General features: G+C 41.2%; 2 protein-coding genes across 3 annotated transcripts in view; one reads left to right on the forward strand and one right to left on the reverse strand.

Moving 5' to 3' along the window:
• The first annotated feature begins 8,236 nt into the window (after positions 1-8,236).
• The window catches only part of CMSS1 (cms1 ribosomal small subunit homolog), a 395,379-nt gene continuing 382,331 nt past the window's right edge, over positions 8,237-21,284 (forward strand). Inside the window, exon 1 of one of the 2 annotated variants that reach the window (XM_005201216.5) lies at positions 8,237-8,419. In XM_005201216.5, the coding sequence (XP_005201273.2) occupies positions 8,356-8,419 (64 nt within the window). In that variant the 5' untranslated portion in view covers positions 8,237-8,355. 2 annotated transcript variants of the gene reach the window in all.
• FILIP1L (filamin A interacting protein 1 like) overlaps positions 16,120-21,284 on the reverse strand; it is a 308,326-nt gene continuing 303,161 nt past the window's right edge. Inside the window, exon 6 of the mRNA XM_002684706.6 lies at positions 16,120-19,328. Within this exon, the coding sequence (XP_002684752.2) occupies positions 19,149-19,328 (180 nt within the window). The 3' untranslated portion in view covers positions 16,120-19,148. The remainder of the gene's footprint in view (positions 19,329-21,284) is intronic.

A 21,284-nucleotide genomic window follows, 5' to 3' on the forward strand; every position in this document is an offset into this window, starting at 1 on the left:
TCATCTGACAAGTGAGTGGCTGGCAGCAACGTTCTCATCTGCTCTTCATTTGTGGGTGACAAACACATTGGGGAAAGTTGATGGAATGCTTACCAGGCTCCAACTGCCTGCTAGTAAGAGCTGCCTTTCCTCACCAAGGACAATGCTGTCTTTGTCATTTGTTCTGCCAAAATCAGAGTCACCAATACAGAATGTGTTAGGAGAAGTTTCCGGGGCCAGGGTCAGAGAACCAATCTCAGCTCCACCAGCTGTGATATCTTGAGTCATACTTTAAGGTCTCTAAACTTCAGCTTTTACACTTACAAAACAGTAGGTGGTAACAGTAACTATCTTCATCACTTGGGAGGCTAAATGAAGTTGTGGCTGGTAATACAGTGTGTTACGGAGGGGTAACGACTGCCACTCTTTACTGAGCGATAACCAGGAATCACAATGCTTTAAGTGTCTTTATGTATTAACTTAGTTACTCCTTATAATGACTCTATTATTAGCTCCATATTATAGGGGAAGAAACCGAGGCAAGATAACTTGTCCAAGATCTAATAAAAGGCAATGCCAAAATTTTAACCCATGCATCTGGCTCCACAGTCCACGCTGTGAGCTGTTGCACCAAATTGCCTAAAGGCAGGACAGAAAAGTTCTCAGCTGCCTAAGAAGCAAACCCTGCCAGTGAGGGCTTAGTATATTCGCTTGCCCCCAGAGAAAGACTGATGACCTCAGTTATTTCTTAGTTATTGTCCTTACCAGAGACAACAGAGACAGCCAGCTACCCAAAGACTATATATTGACAGATGTCATGGTGACATCCTTCTCCCCTAAGAGATATGAGGGCAGCTGGCTTTAAAAACTAAAGGGTAAAGGGATTTTCTCACACCTATTAGGATGGCTACTATGAAAGAACACAAAACAATACCAAAAATAACAAGTGTTGGTGAGAATATGGAGAAATTGCAAGTCCTGTGCACTGCTGATGGGAAAGTGACGTTAGGCAGCAGCTGTGGAAAACAGTATGGAGGACCCTCGAAAAATGAAAAACCGAATTACTGTGTGACCCAACATTTTCAGTTCTGAGTAGATACCCCACAGATCTGAAAGCAGGGATGCAAAGAGTTATTTGGCGCACTCCAATTCATAGCAACATTATTCGCCATATCTAAAAGGAAAAAGCAACCTAAACGTTCTTTGAGGGATCAATGGACAAACGGAAAGTGGTATATGCATACAATGGAATATTATTCAGGCTTTACAAAAGAAGGAAATTCTGAGACTTGTTACCTCATGGATGATCCTGGGGGGCATTATGCTAACAGAAATGAGCGAATAACAAAAGGACAAAAACAGTATGATTCCATTTATATGAGACACATAGAGAAGTCAAATCCAGAGACAGAGCAGAAGGGTGATTTTGTGCTGGGGAGAGAAAGGGATGAAGGAGTATTGCTTAGTGGGTGTAGAGTTTGGTTTGCAAGATGAAAGGAGTTCTGGACATGGATGGTGGTGATGGTTACACTACAATGTGTATATATCAAATGCCACTGAACTGTATACACAAAAGTAGTTAACATGGTAAATTTTATGTGACGTGCATTTCACAATTAATAATAATAATCTTAAAAAAAAAAAAAAAAAAACCTAGAGGGAAAACATCTGTTAATAGGACTAACCCATGATGTAGGAGGTCACTGAAAATGACCTCCAGCAGCCTCCTTTACCAATAAGTTCACCACAGCGTTCACTAAAGGGTAAGGAGTCTTAGCAGTAGCACAGTGGTGGTCCAGAAACCACAAGCAGAAGCCCCAGCCTCTCCCAGGGAAGTTCTGCAGACCACCACGGGGCTGGCACCTACTCTATTTGCTCCACTTCAGTGGATGTGACCTTCTAGGGAGCTTAAGACCTGGCAGCTAGAGGCGGACAGTCCACTTTCACCCAATGACTCCAAAGGGCAAACTAGAATTGAGTTTCTTCTTTAAGCCTAAACATGTAGTCTCCATGTCAATTTTCTGGTTCCAAAGGTGAAGTTAAAGATCATATGTTTCTTCTAAATGAGGGGATCTCTAGGGCTCATACATATTCAAGATATGCACTCTTTTTAACCATAAGTTTTACTTTAAGCCACTTGACTTTACCAGGTCCTGTGGGGAAAAAGATGGAAAATTCATTGCAATTCTAAGTAGGGTACCCTGCAGGCCATAAGAGATCGGAAGTAAGCATGGTTTCTGCAACTTACAGGTTTCCTAAGGAACAAGGTGTCCCTCTTGTGGCCAGAGGAGAAACAACAGTTTAACAGGCAGGTTTTTTTTCTTACATGAGAAAAGTAGGTCTGTAATTCACTTCTGAGGACAAGAGTGGGGATGGTTTGTTTCTGCTCCATGCTGTCTGGGGCTACAGCTGGAGGGAAATCAACAACTGGGGCCTGTAATCATCTGAAAGCATCTTCATAAACAGGTCTGCCTGTTGATGCTGACAGTCAGCAGGGACCTCTGCTGAGCTGTGGGCCACAATAACATATGTCCTTTTCATGTGGTTTCTCTGTGTGGTTTTCTCACTGTACTACACCTGGATTCCAAGCACATATTCCAAGGGAGCCACGTGGAAATGAGTGGGATTTTTAACATTCAGCCTCAGAAGTCACAGAATATCTTTCCTACCATATTCTATCAGTTGTTTTGCTGTTGTTTAGTCACTAAATCATATCTGACTCTTTTGTGACCCCATGGACTGTAGTCCACCAGGGTCCTCTGTCCATGGAATTCTCCAAGCAAGAATACTGGAGTGGGTTGCCATTCCCTGTTCCAGGAGATCTTCCCAACCCAGGGATCGAACCCATATCTCCTGCATTGGCAGGTGGATTCTTTACCACTGAGCCACCTGAGAAGCCCAGTGCAGGTGACAGATGCTTGTCCAGTTTCAGAGAGGGAACCAGACTCCACTACTCAATGGAAAGCGCGTCAAAGTCACATCGTAAGAAGAGTATGTGGGATGGGAAGCACTGGTGGCCATCTTTGTTAAATATAACCAGCAGTATGTCTTCCTAGATATTTAGTGTCTCATCCATAGTGGATACTCACAAGTGGACCTGGACATGGGACATAAAGATGCACACACTTTTGCCCACTGGTTCCCTGCACATGTCTCTTCCCAGATCTCCTTGCTATTGAACTTCAAAACATTATATCTTCTAGGCCCCTGGTCCACTGAACCACACAATTCACTGTTCCTCAGGGCTCTGTTTACCCTGAGCTCATGTTATCTCTCTCCCCATTCAAAGGAGATAACTCAATGTACACCTTGAAGTTCTGCCTACTAGAAGGACTCTCCTCACTACTGTCCTTCAGGAGCCCTCCCTAGTGGGACTGCAGTGCAATAGCAGTCCATTTTCAGCTCTAATAACATATCAGGCCTAAATGAGTTGTGAATATTTCCACCATTATCATCAACTGGTCACACCTCATGAAGCAATAGGCGTGAGTAAGAAATACAAGACACAGAGATCTTTGTTACCTGTTCATGTAAATTACAACCTCTGGACTGCTTAGATATGATCCCATGTATAGCATTTTTGTTTTTCACTGGGTGTTAGCTGTGTGCACCCAACCTTACAAAACCTAGGTCCAGAAGAGCAGCTTTGGTAATATATTCATTTGATGCCCCACAATCAAATGCTTAGTTTTGGCTAGAACTCTGTATCATGTCAGTAGCTGCTTTCTGAATAGTTGGCTGACAAGGCATCACTTCAGATCAGTTCAGTGGCTCAGTCCTGTCCAACTCTTTATGACCCCCTGGACCGCAGCACGCCAGGCTGCCCTTTCCATCACCAACTCCCAGAGCTTACTCAAACTCATGTTCATTAAGTCAGTGATGCCATCCAACCATCTCATCCTCTGTCGTCCCCTTCTCCTCCTGCCTGCAATCTTTCCCAGCATCAGGGTCTTTTCCAATGAGTCAGTTCTTCGAATCAGGTGACTAAAGTATTGGAGTTTCAGCTTCAGCATCAGTCTTTCCAATGAATATTCAGGACTGATTTCCTTTAGGATTGATTGGTTTGATCCCTTTGCAGTCCAAGGGACTCTCAGGAATTTTCAACACTACAGTTCAAAAGCATCAATTCTTCGGCACTCAGCTTTCTTTATAGTCCAACTCTCACATCCAAACATGACTACTGGAAAAACTGAAGGCATGGCCGTACTCTAAAACCCTAGGAGTTGTGCTGTGGTTCTCCTTTCAGGTCCTGCCAGTCTCTACACGGCATCATTAACTATCATCCAGCACCATGGAATCTGCTACACCATTATGAGCTAAGGAGAAGAGCAGCATGTTCACAGCCTGGACGCACTGCTGAGTTTTCTCTTCTTTTGCCCCTACTCAAAACTGGCAGCCTTTTGACTTCACTGATAAGTGAGTTAGAGCAGTATTTTCCAGTATGGCGTAGGTTAGGTGTAAAATCTAAACAAATGCACCAAATGCTGTTTTCAAGGTGGTCGATAAAAGATGCAGTAAGTTTTCCTAAATCAAATCCCGTACACAATGGAAGTGACAAATAGATTCAAAGGATTAGATCTGATAGACAGAGTGCCTGATGAATGATGGATGGAAGTTTGTGACATTGTACAGGAGGCAGTGATCAAGATCATCTCCAAGAAAAAAAAAAATGCAAAAAGGCAAAATGGTTGTCCAAGGAGGCCTTACAAATAGCTGAGGGAAAAAAAAAGACATGAAAGGCAAAGGAGGAAAGGAAAGATATAACTATTTGAATGCAGAGTTCCAAAGAATAGCAGGGAGAGATAAGAAAGCCTTCCTTAGTGGTCAGTGCAAAGAAATAGAGGAAAACAATAGATTGGGAAAGACCAGAGAGCTCTTCAAGAAAATTAGAGCTACCAAGGGAACATTTCATGCAAAGATGGGCACAATAAAGGACAGAAATGGTATGGACCTAACAGAAGCAGAAAATACTAAGAAGAGGTGGCAAGAATACATAGGAGAACTATACAAAAAAGGTCTTCATGACCCAGATAACCACAGTGGTGTGATCACTCACCTAGAGCCAGACATCTTGGAATCTGTAGTCAAGTGGTCCTTAGGAAGCACCACTATGAATAAAGCTAGTGGAGGTGATGGAATTCCAGTTGAGTTATTTCAAGTCCTAAAAGATGATGCTGTGAAAGTGCTGCACTCAATATGTCAGCAAGTTTGGAAAACTCAGAAGTGGCTACAGGACTGGAAAAGATCAGTTTTCATTCCAATCCCAAAGAAAGGCAATGCCAAAGAATGTTCAAACTACTGCACAGTTGCACTCATCTCACATGCTAGCAAAGTAATGCTCAAAATTCTCCAAGCCAGGCTCCAACAGTACGTGAACTGTGAACTTCCAGATATTCAAGCTGGTTTTTAGAAAAGGCAGAGGAACCAGAGATCAAATCGCCAACACCCATTGGATCATGGAAAAAGCAAAAGAGTTCCAGAAAAACATCTACTTCTGCTTTATTGACTACGCCAAAGCCTTTGACTGTGTAGATCACAACAAACTGGAAAATTCTTCAAGAGATGGGAATACTAGACCACCTGACCTGCCTCCTGAGAAATTTGTATGCAGGTCAAGAAAGACAGTTAGAACGTAACATGGAAAAATAGACTGGTTCCAAATAGGGAAAGGAGTACATCAAGGTTGTATATTATCAACCTGCTTATTTAACTTATATGCAGAGTCCATCATGAGAAATGCCAGGCTGGATGAAGCACAAGCGGGAATGAAGATTGCCCGGAGAAATATCAATAACCCAGATGTGAAGAATACCCACAACCCAGATGTGACAACCCTTATGGCAGAAAGTGAAGAACTAAAAAGCCTCTTGATGGAAGTGAAAGAGGAGAGTGAAAAAGTTGGCTTAAAACTCAACATTCAGAAAACTAAGATCATGGCATCCAGTACCATCACTTCATGACAAATAGACGGGTTAACAATGGAAACAAGGAGAGACTTTATTTTCTTGGGTCCAAAATCACTACAGATGGTGACTGCAGCCATGAAATTAAAAGACGCTTGCTCCTTGGAAGAAAAGCTATGTCCAACCTAGACAGCATATTAAAACGCAGAGACTTTACTTTGCCAACAAAGTTCTGTCTAGTCATAGCTATGGTTTTTCCAGTAGTCATGTATGGATGTGAGAGTTGAACCATAAAGAAAGCTGAGAGCCAAAGAATTGATGTTTTTGAACTATGGTATTGGAGAAGACTCTTGAGAGTCCCTTGGACAGCAAGGAGATCCAACCAGTCCATCCTAAAGGAAATCAGTCCTGAATATTTGTTGGACAGACTGATGCTGAAGCTGAAACTCCAATACTTTGGCCACCTGATTCGAAGAACTGACTCTTTGGAAAAGACCCTGATGCTGCATGGGAAAGACTGAAGGCAGGAGGAGAAGGGGATGTCAGAGGATGAAAGAGTTGGATGGCATCACCAACTCTAAGGACATGAGTTTGAGTAAGCTCTGGGAGTCAGGGATGGACAGGGAAGCCCGCCCTGCTGCAGTCCATGAGGTTGCAAAGAGTCGGACTTGACTGAGTGACTGGACTGATTCGGATTCATCCTCATCAGATTGAGAGTCCCAGTCCTTTCTGAGAACGCATTTCCATCATTAGCTTAGACCTTTACTCTTACATGCAGTACTTTCCCTCTCAAGTTGGTGAAATCTGGAAGGCGGGATCATATCCTATTCATCTTTAAACCAGCATTCAAAACATAGTGCCAGGCACACCGCGTGTATGTAATGCATGTTATATGACTTTCACCTCAGTGTCTGTCCTGAAAAGTATTGTCCACACTTACTTTCCAGCTGGCCCCAGCACAAGGTGCCAAGCGGCCATCTCTGCCACTTCAGGACATGAGACCAGCATTGTAGGTCTCTTACCTAAACTTGGGCAGCATTTGGCTCCTTTTTTCTTCCCTTGGTTCACAAAACCAAGAGGGGTCCGCGCAACCCAAGGGGATGTGGGGAAGTCGACTCTGAAACCCTGATTTCTCGGGTCTGTCCGTGGGCAATCCCTTCTGGGCCAGTGAACATTTTCTTCCCTCATATCGTATATATTTAAAAAAAAAAAAAAAAGCAAGCAGTACCCTCATCTACCACAAAGGTCCAAAATTCATGGTCATGACGTGCACGTTTTTTTTTTTTTTTTAATTTATTTTTAAACTTTAAATTATTGTATTGGTTTTGCCAAATATCAACATGAATCCGCCACAGGTATACACGTGTTCCCCATCCTGAACCCTCCTCCCTCCTCCCTCCCCGTATCATCCCTCTGGGTCCTCCCAGTGCACCAGCCCCAAGCATCCAGTATCCTGCGTCTAACCTGTACTGGCGACTCGTTTCATATATGATATTATACATGTTTCAATGCCATTCTCCCAAATCATCCCACCCTCTCCCTCTCCCACAGAGTCCAAAAGACTGTTCTATACATCAGTGTCTCTTTTGCTGTCTCGTATACAGGGTTATTGTTACAATCTTTCTAAACTCCATATATATGCGTTAGTATACTGTATTCGGAGAAGGCAATGGCACCCCACTCCAGTACTCTTGCCTGGAAAATCCCATGGACGGAGGAGCCTGGTAGGCTGCAGTCCATGGGGTCGCTAAGAGTCCGACACGACTGAGCGACTTCACTTTCACTTTTCACTTTCATGCATTGGAGAAGGAAATGGCAACCCACTCCAGTATTCTTGCCTGGAAAATCCCAGGGATGGGGGAGCCTGGTGGGCTGCCGTCTATGGGGTTGCACAGAGTCGGACACGACTGAAGCGACTTAGCAGCAGCAGTAGCAGCAGCATACTGTATTGGTGTGCACGTTTTTTAAAAAAGCAAACAGTGCAAAACACTGACGCCCAAACTGTAACATACAGACGAAAACACATCCACGTGCTACGGTCTTCTCCCGCGATCCAAAGCCTTTGAAAATGAATGGAGAAAAACTGTCTTAGCATTCTATCTCCCACTTTCGACAATATCTATTCGGCAAAAACAAAGCCTAAACAAAAAGTTTTAAAATAAGCATTTAATAAGTCAATACACTTTTATTTTTGTTACGTGTCTTCTCTTCTTTTGGCTTTTGTAGGGGTTTATTTTAAGTCTTCAAACTGATCCTGCTGGTCCACACGGGTGTAGAAACTGCGACGAATTGGACACGGCTGCCGGAGAGGCGGGGCCGATGTTATGATGTCATCGCCACGGGGCGGAGGCGACAGTGTCTGAGACGAGGCTCCGCGTGCTGCAACGCCCGCTACCCGGCTCTGAGGCAGCGCGAATCCCGGCTAGCGCCTGCTCTTCCCTGTTGGTCCGCCCCAGCCGAGTCCTGCGTGGAGATGGCAGACGACCTTGGAGACGAGTGGTGGGAGAACCAGCCGGCAGGAGCAGCCAGCAGCCCAGGTACCCACTCTGCCCGCGCTCCTACGGGGCCTCCCGCACCCTCAGCCCTTCCGTGAGCCTCAGCCCGGGCCCGCGCAGCCGCTGGCGGTGGCCGCGGTCTGTCCCGCGGTGGTGCGCGCTTCTGTGGGAGCGCGCGAGCGCTGCGGAGCAAGTGGGGCAAGAGATACACTAACACGTGAAACAGACAAGTGTGACAGTAACTCAGATCTGCCCTCTAGCCAGGGGGAATCCCTTCCCAAGCTGTTTTCTGTTTTTCCTTATTTCTTAACGGATAAGACAGTTTATGCGGAGACTGGGAGTTTGTGCGTAATGGTTAAGGGTTAACTCCTGGATTAGATTCAGACTGCTTCTGTTCAGGTCGCTCCTACAGCCCTTTAATACTGTTTCTCCTCCTTTTCCTCATCCCTAAAATAAGGGTAATGATGCCAGTTTCGTAAGATTGTCGTGAAGATTAAATGAAGATAACACAAATAATGCCTTTAGCGCCTGGTACATAACATATGCGCAGTAAATAAAAGCTTTAGTTTTTCTTGCTAGCATCATCATCATGTAATTTGGACTTTTAGAACCTGAGACTTGGAGAGTCGCTTGGACTCACGCATTTGACAGCTGAGGAACATGAGACCTAAAGCTATCAAATAACATGACAAGTTCACAAAGCTGGTTGGTGTCAGAAACAAGACTAGAATTCAGTTAACACACTTCGGACGTGTTTATTATGTTGTATGTACCCACTGCCAGTGCAGTGAACATTTTATCCTTGAGTAGATAGCATTAAATAAAGCATTAAATAACTCCTAACCACAGGCTGGCCTTGAATTTTTCAAGTCCCTGGCTTAATATACAATTTTTTTTGTAATCATTCTTCAAGGTCTGCCTCTCTTCTTTACTAGATTCTAAGATTTTTTGAAGAAAAAGCCAAAGCCTAATTCATGTCTGTAGAGTCCACAGGGCCTTGCACATGATTGACAGTTGATACATATTTGCTACAAACACTAATGTTGAAATATCAGTTGAGAAATAGCCATTAAAAACAACAATTCTATTTACTACAACATTGTTTCCAGAAGGACAGGCTTTAGGTACAACCTGAGTAGATGGCATTTTTACAAAGGTTGACACTATAATACTTCCTTAATTAAACTTCTTGACTCTCTTTGTGGCTTTGTTTTTAGCAGATGTATGTGCTTGAAGGCACAAATACCTTTTTTTGCGGGTTGTGGCATTTCACGTTTAATAACCCCTGCCACTCATAACTGAGGTGTTAAAAACTATATTTCATGGCATGATTGAAGAATAAAGGCTAATTAAGAAGTAAAAATTTTTTGAGTGCAAAGGGGGTCTTAATTCTTGGTTCTAGTCCTTTCTCTTGCCCATTGCCAGCTATATGTCTCTGAAGTTAGTCACCCTTTGAAAAGAAGGAAATTAACATGTATTGAGTATCTACTGTATGCCAGATGTTTTCATAAATATGAATTCATTTAATCTTCATAACATGCTTAAAAAGTAAGCATTTTAATTTAATATTCATAACATGCCTAAAAGGTAAGTGTTACCTTCATGTTTAAATGACAGACAAGGGAGAGATCTGGCAAGAGGTTAGTCAAGAGCACCTGACTTTCAAGATCACACTTTTCCCACATTACTGTGTGGCTTCTCTGGTCCTCAGTGTCACAATCTGTAAAGTGAGGGATCCTTAAAGATCGCCTTTTAAAGGGTTTTACCAACAAAGAGTTTTAAACTTTGAACCTAGATAGAACTGTGAAGTGCTACAGCCTCTCTCATCTAAGTTGCCAGGATTCCCATCAAGGTATGTTGGAGTCTCCAGGATCACCTTACTTTTTAGGTTCTTTCTAAGTGTAAGTATGAGCTTTGAAAATTGCCAACGTTAAATTTATCAGAGGCCTTTGCTTTGTTACCTGCTTTGAAGATAGATAAGTGTATGTGCTTCCTTGAGATCTGCTTGGTTGATTAGTTACTGGTGAATTTTCTAACTAATCTGAATAATGTTTCTGATTCAGAAGAAATCACAGTTGCACCAATTCAGGTTTCCTAATCCTACCAGTGTTAATAGAGAAACATCAGTCTAAAATGTGTGAATTATATTTTGTTTTGAAAGTCAAAAGAGAACTAGCGCCTTAAGTCACTGAAAGAAAAGGTTGTAAAATGCCTTTATTCCTGTATGTGTTACACTGTGTGTATGCTCAGTCGTGTCCAGCTCTTTGGGACTTCATGGACTGTAGCCCACCAGGTTCCTCTTTCCATGGAATTTTCCAGCCAAGAATACTGGAGCAGGTTGTCCTTTCCTACTCCGGGGAATCTCCCCAACCCAGAAATCAAACGCGCGTCTCCTGCATTGGCAGGCGGGTTCTTTTTAAAACTGATGTGTTATGCTACTTGGAGAAGGCAATGGTACCCCACTCCAGTGCTCTTGCCTGGAAAATCCCATGGCCGGAGGAGCCTGGTGGGTTGCAGTCCATGGGGTCGAGAACAGTCGGACATGACTGAGAGACTTCCCTTTCACTTTTCACTTTCATGCACTGGAAAAGGAAATGGCAACCCACTCCAGTGTTCTTGCCTGGAGAATCCCAGGGACGGAGGAGCCTGGTGGGCTGCCATCTATGGGGTCACACAGAGTCAGACACATCTGAAGCGAATTAGCAGCAGCAGCAGTTTGGCTTTTCATAAGCTGTTGTTTTTCTAGAGTCATTCCTTTTTTTTTTTTGCACTTAACTTTATCGTGCCTCACAGATACTACATTTTTTTAAACAATTGAAGGTTTGCGTTGACCCTGTGTTGGTTAGCCTTTTTTGGCAATAAATTATTTTTTACTTAAGGTATGTACTCTTTTTATATGTAATGCTATTGCACACTTAATAGAGTACAGAATAGTGAAATGTAACTTTTATACACACTGGGAAACCAAAAAATTCATGTGACTTTCTGTATTGTGATACTCACTTTATTGTGGTGGTCTGGAACTCAACTGAAATATCTCCAAGGTATGCCTGTGCTAGAATCCTGAATCGTACTGGAGCCCAACATGGGACCTGGCACTTAGTAGATGTTTAGTAGATATTAGCTGAATGAGTGAATGCATGCTACAGGACTTTTGGTGATAATGTACACAAGTAGACATACAATTTCTCATCCAGTCTGGACACTTTTGAGAGTGGAAAGCCATGCTCTTAGAGTTTTGCTGGGACTGTCGACTTGAGATGTCTGGTTACCCTGTTGGCATCATCATTGGTGGGGATTGGAGTCATGGCCCAGGACACGGCAACTGAGAGTTGCCTCTGCTGAGGTGTGTGCTGCCCAGTCTGCCTCAGGCAACAGAACCTAGGAATCCTCTAGTGATTTCTAATATTTCATTTCACTTCATTTCACTTATTTCCTTATTCTCTGTTTTATTCCTTGCCTACCTTAAGAAATTATTGACTTGCATGCTATAGTCCCTGGGGTTGCAAAGAGTGGGACACGACTTAGTGCCTAAACAACTATATGTAATACTGCATAACACATAACTACTGCAATACATACAGTAAACAGTACATGCCGCAGAATCATGATTCCAAAGCATTAGTGCTAAAGTGACCAGGTGCAGTTCACCAAACTGGGCACTTTCTCAGTGTGAAGCTGAATGTTACCCACATTATGGTTTTTGTGACTTATGGAGCAGAGAATTCTTGCTGTTGGAAGCAGTCAGTCATTCACTAACTGAAGAGAACACTGATTGTTTTCCCTTTTTATTCTAATAATATGCTCACTAAATTATAAAGTCAAGAGTCTAGTAGACAGCTGGGTTTATGAGTCTGCAGCTCCAGGGTTGCATCTGGAGACATGAATTTAGGAATGACTGGCACATATATAACTTACTTTTAAAGAGAATATTTTTAGCAAACTGCAGGACTCTTCGCTTCCACTTCTTTTGAGGAGGGTTTTTCATATTTTTCCCTGGCTTATTCTAAACCTTTGATGCCATCTCTTATTCATCATCTAACTGGAAAACTGAAGTGTGAAGACATTTCTGTGTACACTGCAGGGAGACAGCAGGTAACAATACTGATTTGCACTTGCTGAGTGGTGACTCTTTGCCAGATACTGTTTTGATTGCATTCCATGTACTGGCTCATTTAATCTTCACAGATTATTCTATAACCATGATATAGTTACTATTATCTTCTTTTTTTTTAAGGAGGAAATTGAGGCACTAAGTGGTTCAGTGATTTGCCCAATGTCATTCAGTTGGTAAGTGGAGAGGCACAGATTCATAGACAGGCAGTCAGGAAGCCAGTCTGTGCACTTAAATTTCTCAGTTATTTAATTATCAATGATAACAATTTCACCTCTAAAATAATAGTTTATAAACCTTTTGTTTATATATGCCATTGTTGTCAAATTGTCTGTTAACTCTTAGTCTCCCAAAGTGTACTGTTCTAAAGAACACTGACTACTCAGATGCAAATAAGCCGGTTGCACCATTGGACTTTTCAGAACAGTCTCTTCCCAGACACTCATACTTGGCTCTAGAACACAAGGCTCATATACCTGGCTGTCTTCTTGAAGTCTTTACTTATTTGATGAAATGTTAAATGGAAATGAGGTCCAGCTACTGAATTTTTCCCCAAATCTGCTTTTTCTCCAGACTTCCCTATCTCAGTAAATTCAATCACCAATTAACCAGTTTTGCAGAGGCCTAGGAATATTCTGATTTATTCATTTACTTTTTCCACCTGTTACATCTGGTCTATCCAGTCTTGTCTCTCTCTCCAAAACACATCCTGAATTTATTTTTCCTTTTATTATTATTTTTTGCATGTTTGTTTACATCATCTGAGTATGTGCTGTCATCCTCGCTTGCCTAAACCTCTGCAGTAAGCTAACAGGGCTCCCAGCTTCCGTCTTGTCCCTCTGTTCTTCACTCAGCAGCTGTAGTGATCAATCACATCACGTGCCTGCTTAAACCTGTCAGTGGCTCCCCCGCTGGATTGCTTACCATGGTTGCTATCTGCTGGAACCTACTTACTCTCCTCTAGGTTATGCTGTACCAGCCACACCAGCCTTCATACTGTGCCGCAGCTGACCAAGCTCATTCTGTCTTATCCATTTGCAGTAGCTTCCTTTCTGGGCTGTCCTGAATTTTGAATGGTTGGCCTTTTCTTGATATTAAGACCTAGGTTCAGACATACTAAATAGGAAGCCCTTCCTGTTCAGTCAGTCTAGAGTAGCTATCCACTTACATTATCATGTTATAGTAATCCTCATCAGAGCTATGGTCACCAACTATTATTTTCCTTATTAAACTATTGCAGTCTCCCCACACTAGTACATAAGTACATGTGAGCAGAGATTAGTTTATCTTGTTCTTTGCTGTATCCTCAGGGCTACTTAGAAGACACTCATTAAGAATTTATTCATTAAGAAATTAACTGTTAGTATTTCCCAGCCACATCTTGGAGACTTTAACATAGGATTTCGACATCTAAAGAAACTTGGTCCACTGGAAGGGTTGTCAACATCCTGCTCAGGCTTTTGTTAAACTTGGCAGGTGTTGCTTTTCTCTTTCTGAAAATGTGTTAGAAGTCCATGTTTTACAACTGTGTCTACTATCGTTTCATTCTAACCACATTTGGGTTTAGTTTTTAACTTATGTTTTGAAATTCTGTATTTGAAAGGACAGAAGACTTTTGCTTTGTAAATGAGCTGGTAATTCCCACTAGTGATGGCTTTTGTCACCTAAAATCTTTGTGATTGTTCATTTTGTTTGAAATTGCTGAAGTAAGCATTATAAATATTTTTGTTGTAATATTACTTTATCCTTTAAAAAATCACATTGCTTTATGCTAAGTTCCTTCTGGAAATGGTGAAGCTGGGGCACACCTTGGATTTTTTAAGCCTAAATAGCTTACATTTTTGTGTTTTTTTGCTTTTCTAACACCAAAGTTAGGCCTTATAGCATTAATTTTACCTATAGGCATACATGCATGGTAGATGTTGTAAAGCATTGTCTCTGCATGTAAAATTCAGACTGGGAATATTTGCAGTTGATGTTGATAACATACATCAGAGGATCAATTTCAGAGCTTTGTTGTTTTCAAAATCATTTATTGAGCTGTCATGCTTGGCCTTCTTTTCAAAATTGCAATGGAGTTAGAGGAAAAAACATAATCTGTTTACCTTATGAAATTTACACATTGATATGGTTCAAACAAAATGCAAGTAATATTATTTTAAGACAGATGTTTAAGGGCAGAAAACAGGGGTAGGATAAATTTTAAAAAGAAAGAGGAGAGAGCATACAACATTTTTGTTCTGTACTTGAAGATTGTAACAAATGGACCAAGTTTTACTTTACTGTACACAATTTCTATGATTCTTGTAAATGATTGAACAAGTGGTATGTGTATGTATGCATGCATGCTCAGTCATGTCTGACTCTTTGAGACCTCATGGACTGTAGCTCGCCAGGCTTTTCTGTCCATGGAATTTTCCAGGCAAGGATACCAGAGTAGGTTGCCATTCCCTTCTCCAGGGGATCTTCCCGACCCAAGATCGAACCCATGCCTCTTGCGTCTCCTGAATTGGCAGGCAAATTCTTTACCACTGCTCCACCTGGGAATCCCTAAAGAAGTGGTTCTTGACAACAATTATGAATGTTTAAAAGTGAAGATTTACACATCTTTCTCTAAATTACATGTATAGTAGTTCCTCTGTCTTAGAAAATACCAGGAATTTAGAAGGCCTAGAAATAGTTTGTTTCCCCACTCAGATTCAGCAGTAGTACATTTCATTATTTTGTGACACGAATCCTTTGACCTATTCTTATCTGATGTTCTTTAGTTGAACACTTTAGTGCATATGTGGAAGTATACATTTTACAAAAGACATCACAAGCAAACTTGAAATATAGTTTTTTCATTTTCATCAGCTTTTATGGAATTTTTAATCACATTCTTAAATTGCTAGCATTGCTTTTACCAATTAGTTGATTAAGCTCTTCTTAAGTTGTTGAGTTCCTTGTTAGTCTAGATCACACTAGAACAGTGGTAAGGAAACTTTTTTTGTAAAAGGCCAGATAGTAAATAGTTTAAGCTGTGTTGGCCAGTCAGTGTCACAGCTACTCAACTCTGCTATTGTAGCATAAAAATGATCATATAATAAATATAAACAAATGAACATGGCTGTGTTCCAATAGAATGTTATCTATAGACAGTGAAATCTGAATTTCATGTAATTTTCACATCTCACAAAATATTCTTGATGTTTTTTCCTATTTAAAAATATCAAAACTATTTTTAACTTGCAGAACATACAGAAAGACAGTGGGCTGAATTTGGCCTGTGGGCTGCAGATCCCTGCCTCAGACTCAGTGTTAGACCCCCAGTGTTAGGACACATATCATTTGAAACACGTCCCAAAGAGAATTCCACATCACATCAGATACTCCATTACTTAGCCCATAATTACCAGTCATGTATTAGATCAGTCATTTTCCTCTTAAAATCAGACAATTGATTCTAAAAAGTTACAAGGAGATCAGTTCAGAAATCACTGAAGTTAAATAAATGAAGAGCCGAGAAAAGACTCCAGCATACAAATATCAGGTTGTTAAACTTTTCTTTTTTCACAATTTGAATGTATCTTTGTTTACTTGTATATTTATCTGTTTTAAAATTTAACCTAATAAAAGCACTCTAAAATTATTAGGATAGCTTCTTTTATTTTTATTTTTACAAGGAGCATATTTCTGCAGAAACAGGATTATGCTCAGGAGACAGAATTCTTTATATTTTGGTTGTGTTACAGGTCAAACACCATTTTGTTGAACTTACCCTGGTTGTAAGTTGTTCATGCATTTTTATTATATTACATATTGCTTTAAAATAAGAAGTATAGTTTTTGGCTGGTAATCCTTTTGTTAGAATAGATTTTGTTATTTTAAAGACCTGTCTAAATAGTATTCAGTTCAGTTCAGTCACTCAGTCGTGTCCAACTCTTTTCAACCCCATGGACTGCAGCACGTCAGGCTTCCCTGTCCATCACCAACTTCCGGAGCTTGCTCAAACTCATGTCCATCGAGTCAGTAATGCCATCCAATCATCTCATCCTCTGTTGGCCCCTTCTCCTTCTGCCTTCAGTCTTCTGCAGTATCAGGATCTTTTTCAGAGAATCAGTTCTTTGCATCAGGTGGTCAAAGTATTGGAGCTTTGGTTTAGGCATCAGTCCTTCCAGTGAATATTCAGGACTGATTCCCTTTAGGATTAACTGGTTGATCTACTTGAAGTCCAAGGGACTCTCAAGAGTCTTTTCCAACACCACAGCTCGAAAGCATCAATTCTTTGGCGCTCAGCCTTTGTTATGGTCAAACTCACATCAATACGTGACTACTGGAAAAGCCATAACTGACTATACAGACCTCTGTTGGCAAAGTACTGTCTCTGCTTTTTAATTTGCTGCCTAGGTTTGTTATAGCTTTTCTTCTAGGGAGCAAGTATCTTTTAATTACATGGCTGCAGTAACTGTCCGCAGTGATTTTGGAGCCCAAGAAAATAAAATCCATTTAAAGATGGATTTCTGCTGCTCACTTGCTCATCTTCAAGGTAAAATATTCCCAGGGTGTTGTGTTTTTCTGTGAGTACTGTTGGTGCTTGTTTTGCCTGTTTTGTTTCATGCTTCTTTCCAGTCTGTTTGGGTTCCACCCTACGAGGTTCAGTGTTTCCTCTTTATATTAGCATAATTATCAGTGTTGAATGTTATGCAGCATAACTGCTTTTCCTGACCCTGTCATGTACCATTGCCATCTCTTAGTACATTTCCTCACTTAATTCTTGACTGAATGGCTTTTCTGTCCCTCATTCACTCATTCTCTGTTTGCCGAATATTACCTGCTAATATCAGGCACGGTCATAAGCACCCTCCACTTTTTCCCACTTCACCATCTACCTATTACTGCCCTGTACTTCCTTCTGAGCTGTCTCGTATTATTGTTATGTCAGAGGGTTATTATCTTTTGTAGTCCTTCCTTCCATTGTTCTCTTACTGCTTTCCTTTAGCTTAGACTTTTCCACTTGGTGTTTTTAATCCAATTAACCCCCCTACCTTCCCCTTTTGCCACTTGCCTGCTTGACTGCTGCACGTCATCCCTCTTTTTGACTTGCATAGCTCAGTGCTGCCCAGGCTTTCAGCCCCTTCTCCTCTTCCCTGAAATTGAAGTGGGCCCCAGGGGCATTTGTATAGTGACATCAGTGCACTGGAGCGGGCTTGGCTGGATGAATGTGGAAATGGCAGTTCCTTTGCTCCTGCTCTGCTGACTGCATCCCAGGACAGTGAGCTAAAGCACTGTCCTTAACCAGGAGTATTTCTTCCAGGATTATGCCTCCAGTTCTTGGTGCCAAAGTACAGAAAACCTTGCGTCATGCTCTTCTAGAATTTATTTTCTGGCCGAAGCTTTGTGAGATGTAACTGTGTCCCGTGTCAAAAATACATTTGTCTTAAAACATCATTGTGTTACTCTGCCCACACTAAATTACAGACACACCTTTCTGTAGATTTAGTGAGGTTTTTAGTGTGAAGAAAATAACTAGTTTACTGCCAGGAACCTGAGCTCTGCCTTGTAGATGATTGGTTGAATTCAGTATTTTGTAGTTGGACGTAGTCATGGATGATCAGAACTTAAGGAACCAGGGGAATTATTTAGCTTTTCTGTTTTTGCATTCTGGAAACTCAGGGCCTAGGCTAATGAATGCCAAGCTCTGTGCCAAATGAGTGAAAAATTTGAATTGGAACTTGAGTCTCCTGATCACAAGCTTTTGTTGAATCAAGTGCTTTTTCTATAGTGTTGGTTCAGATATAATTTAAAAAATGTCATATGAGATGATAAAAATTTTTTTTAAACATCCAAGACAGTGATTCATATCTCCCTAAAAGATCTCAGTATTAGTGACCTTTGACTCTCAGGTGTCCTGATTACTATAGAAAGTAAAGATATCTAAAATGGTTTGCTTTTCAAGCCTAGCAGTGAGATTCCATGACCTGGTATATACAGGAGGGGCAACTTACTAGGAAAAGAAGGACAGAAGACTATGTGCCTGCAGCCAAGTGTACACACTACCCCAGCAATTACCAGGTAGGCCACAAAAAGGACGTGTTTGGCTGTTACTCATTTTTGTTGTTCCTTTCCTTCTTGTAACTAAGAAGAACCACTTTTTTTTTTTTTTTCCCCTCTTGGTCAAAAGAAGTCATAATTTCAGACCTTAAAGTATGATTTTAATCAACCTGCCATTTTTAATCTGACTTTCTTGAAGCAGAGTAGGAATTCTTGCTACCACATATTCTTAGCAAAGTTCTGTGGAATGAAGAATTACTTCCAGGTTCGCCAGAAAATTTTCAAAGTATTCCAACAAATCCAGTCCTGTTTTGGGCTAATGTCCAGCTTTGGGTTGCATTACAAGTAGGATGGCAAGTTGGGAGGATTTGGGGTGTGTGTCTGGGCCTATGATTTTATGTGTATGTGTATGCATATACATACATAGGTGAAAGAATGTAGTTGTGCTGCTCCTTCAGGATGGTATTCACCAGGCCCAGCAGCCTGTGAATGAACCATCTGTCTGTCTGCTGCGTCACCTTTTCCTGGAGAGGTTGCCCTTCATCTTTGTCCTTCCCTGCTAATAACTCCAGGTTCCCAGATATTTCTGTCCGTGAATGTATCCAGGCACTGCATTGGCACGACTTACCTTTTTCCTCCCAAGTGGAGGAAAGTATTAGAGGTGACAGTCCTTATGATGTGTAGCTTCCCACAGCCAGTCTTATCCATAGGCCCTGGGGGAGCTTTAGGGGAAGGCTTAGTGATGCCTGTAGATTTTGGTTTAGGGATCCGTGTTGGAATTCTCTGCTTGCATACCTCCTTGATCTTGAATTAAACAGAAAAACAGAAGGTAGTTAATAGTACAGTTGGTAGAGAAGCAGACATTGTTGAGGACATAGAGTCAGATTGGAGATTTTGGCTTTTTTGAAAACACTAGGTTCTAGGGACATATCAGATTAAGGATTGTCATGTTGAAGAAAAAAATTCAGTTAAACAATTCACCAACATGAGTTAAGTGTGTGCTTTGTTCAAGATTCTCAAGTGTAGGTAATGTTAGATACAGAGATAAATAGCTTATGTTTCTTGCTTTTTAGCAATCATGGTATAGTGGGAGATAAACAAGAGATGTGTCCCAAATTCATCTCAAAGTTTAATGAGATTGCCAGAGAAAGGTGAATTTCAAATGAGGGGTCTAAGAGAGCTTCATCGAGAAAGTAACATTTATCTTGGGCCTCCAAAGACTAGGGGCTTCCCTGGTGGCTCAGAGGGTAAAATGTCTGCCTCCAATGCTGGAGACCTGGGTTTGATCCCTGGGTCGGGCAGATTCCCTGGAGAAGGAAATGGCAACCCACTCCAGTACTCTTGCCTGGAAAATTACATGGACAGAGGAGCCTGGTAGGCTACAGTCCATGGGGTCGCAAAAAGTCAGACATGACTGAGCAACTTCACTCACTCCAAAGACTAGTAGGATTGTTAACAGCAGAATGGGAGAGCATTCCAAAGTAAAGGAATACTTTGACAATGTTCCTAAGGTAGGAAATTGGATACAGTTGAGAAATGGAATGACTTTAAATTAGGTTGTGTTTGGGAAACAGAATGGGAATGTAGACTAGGGCTAGATAGGGGAAATTGTACCTGATTCTATAGACTGTGTGTGTGTGGGGGGGGGGGTGGGGGGGGTGGATGGTGGTAGGGGAATAATAAGGACTTAGGCTGAGGGAAGACATATTGTGGAGGTACAATTGAACTAATATTTGTCCACAGCATATGAAGGGTGAGAGAGGAGTCACAGGTTGAATGATCTTGACTGGGAAAGTAGGTTGTGGAGTGTGAAAGAGTAAAGGCTTGATATAGTTCATATTTGCTTGGAAATATACTCTTATTTATTTAGGGAAAATATTCTTGATTAAGAATACGTGTTGGTAAAGAGACGGGAAAAAGGTCTCAGGTAACTGCAGTTCTCCCATTATAACCCACAGGGATGACGATGATGAAGACAACTTCCCCCGTTTTGTTGCATTGTTCTTTCCTTGCTGTGACCTCAAAAATAGAAATCTTTTAAAAATGCATTGTCGTTTTCATCATATATTCCAAATAGTGTTTTTACAGAAACCCTCTTTGTGTTGTTTTTTATTCTGTAGAAATCTGTTTACACATTTTTATTATACTGATAAAAGTACAGTAAAGTCCCATGGTCTCTTTATGTAAACATTCACTTATTTTAAGTGCCCCCTAACTATTAATAGCAACCACATTTAGGTTTTCAAATAAATACTACACAGACTTGGCTAGAAAATATGAATCCTTCAATAAACTATAAACTATATGAGGAATATGCTTTCTTTTGGTACAGCCTTCTCTATGCCTAGGCACTAGGAGAGTTGTTAGGCTTTAGTGTTCTTACTGACATTTTTTTTAATACTTAATCCTAAGCATGGCAACCCACTCCAGTATTCTTGCCTGCAGAATCCCCATGGACAGAGGAGCCTGGTGGGCTACAGTTCATGGGGTCACAAAGAATTGGACATGACTGAGAGACTAAGCACAGCACAGCAAGCATAGCAAATGAAGTATTGATACTCCGATATCATTCTCCTGCCAGGAAATAATCACAGATGCAGGCAAGGCTCTTTGTTTTAGCATTATTTAAAACAGTGAAAAGTGGACATAGTTTAAGGCTGTAATAATCAGTATAGAGTAAATGAATTACACTGTAATCACATGAAAATATTATGCTGTCTTTAAATAATGATGCTTTTGATGATATAGAAAACTGTTTAC

Source organism: Bos taurus, chromosome 1, assembly GCF_002263795.3.
Source record: "Bos taurus isolate L1 Dominette 01449 registration number 42190680 breed Hereford chromosome 1, ARS-UCD2.0, whole genome shotgun sequence".
In the NCBI taxonomy this organism is placed as follows: domain Eukaryota; kingdom Metazoa; phylum Chordata; class Mammalia; order Artiodactyla; family Bovidae; genus Bos; species Bos taurus.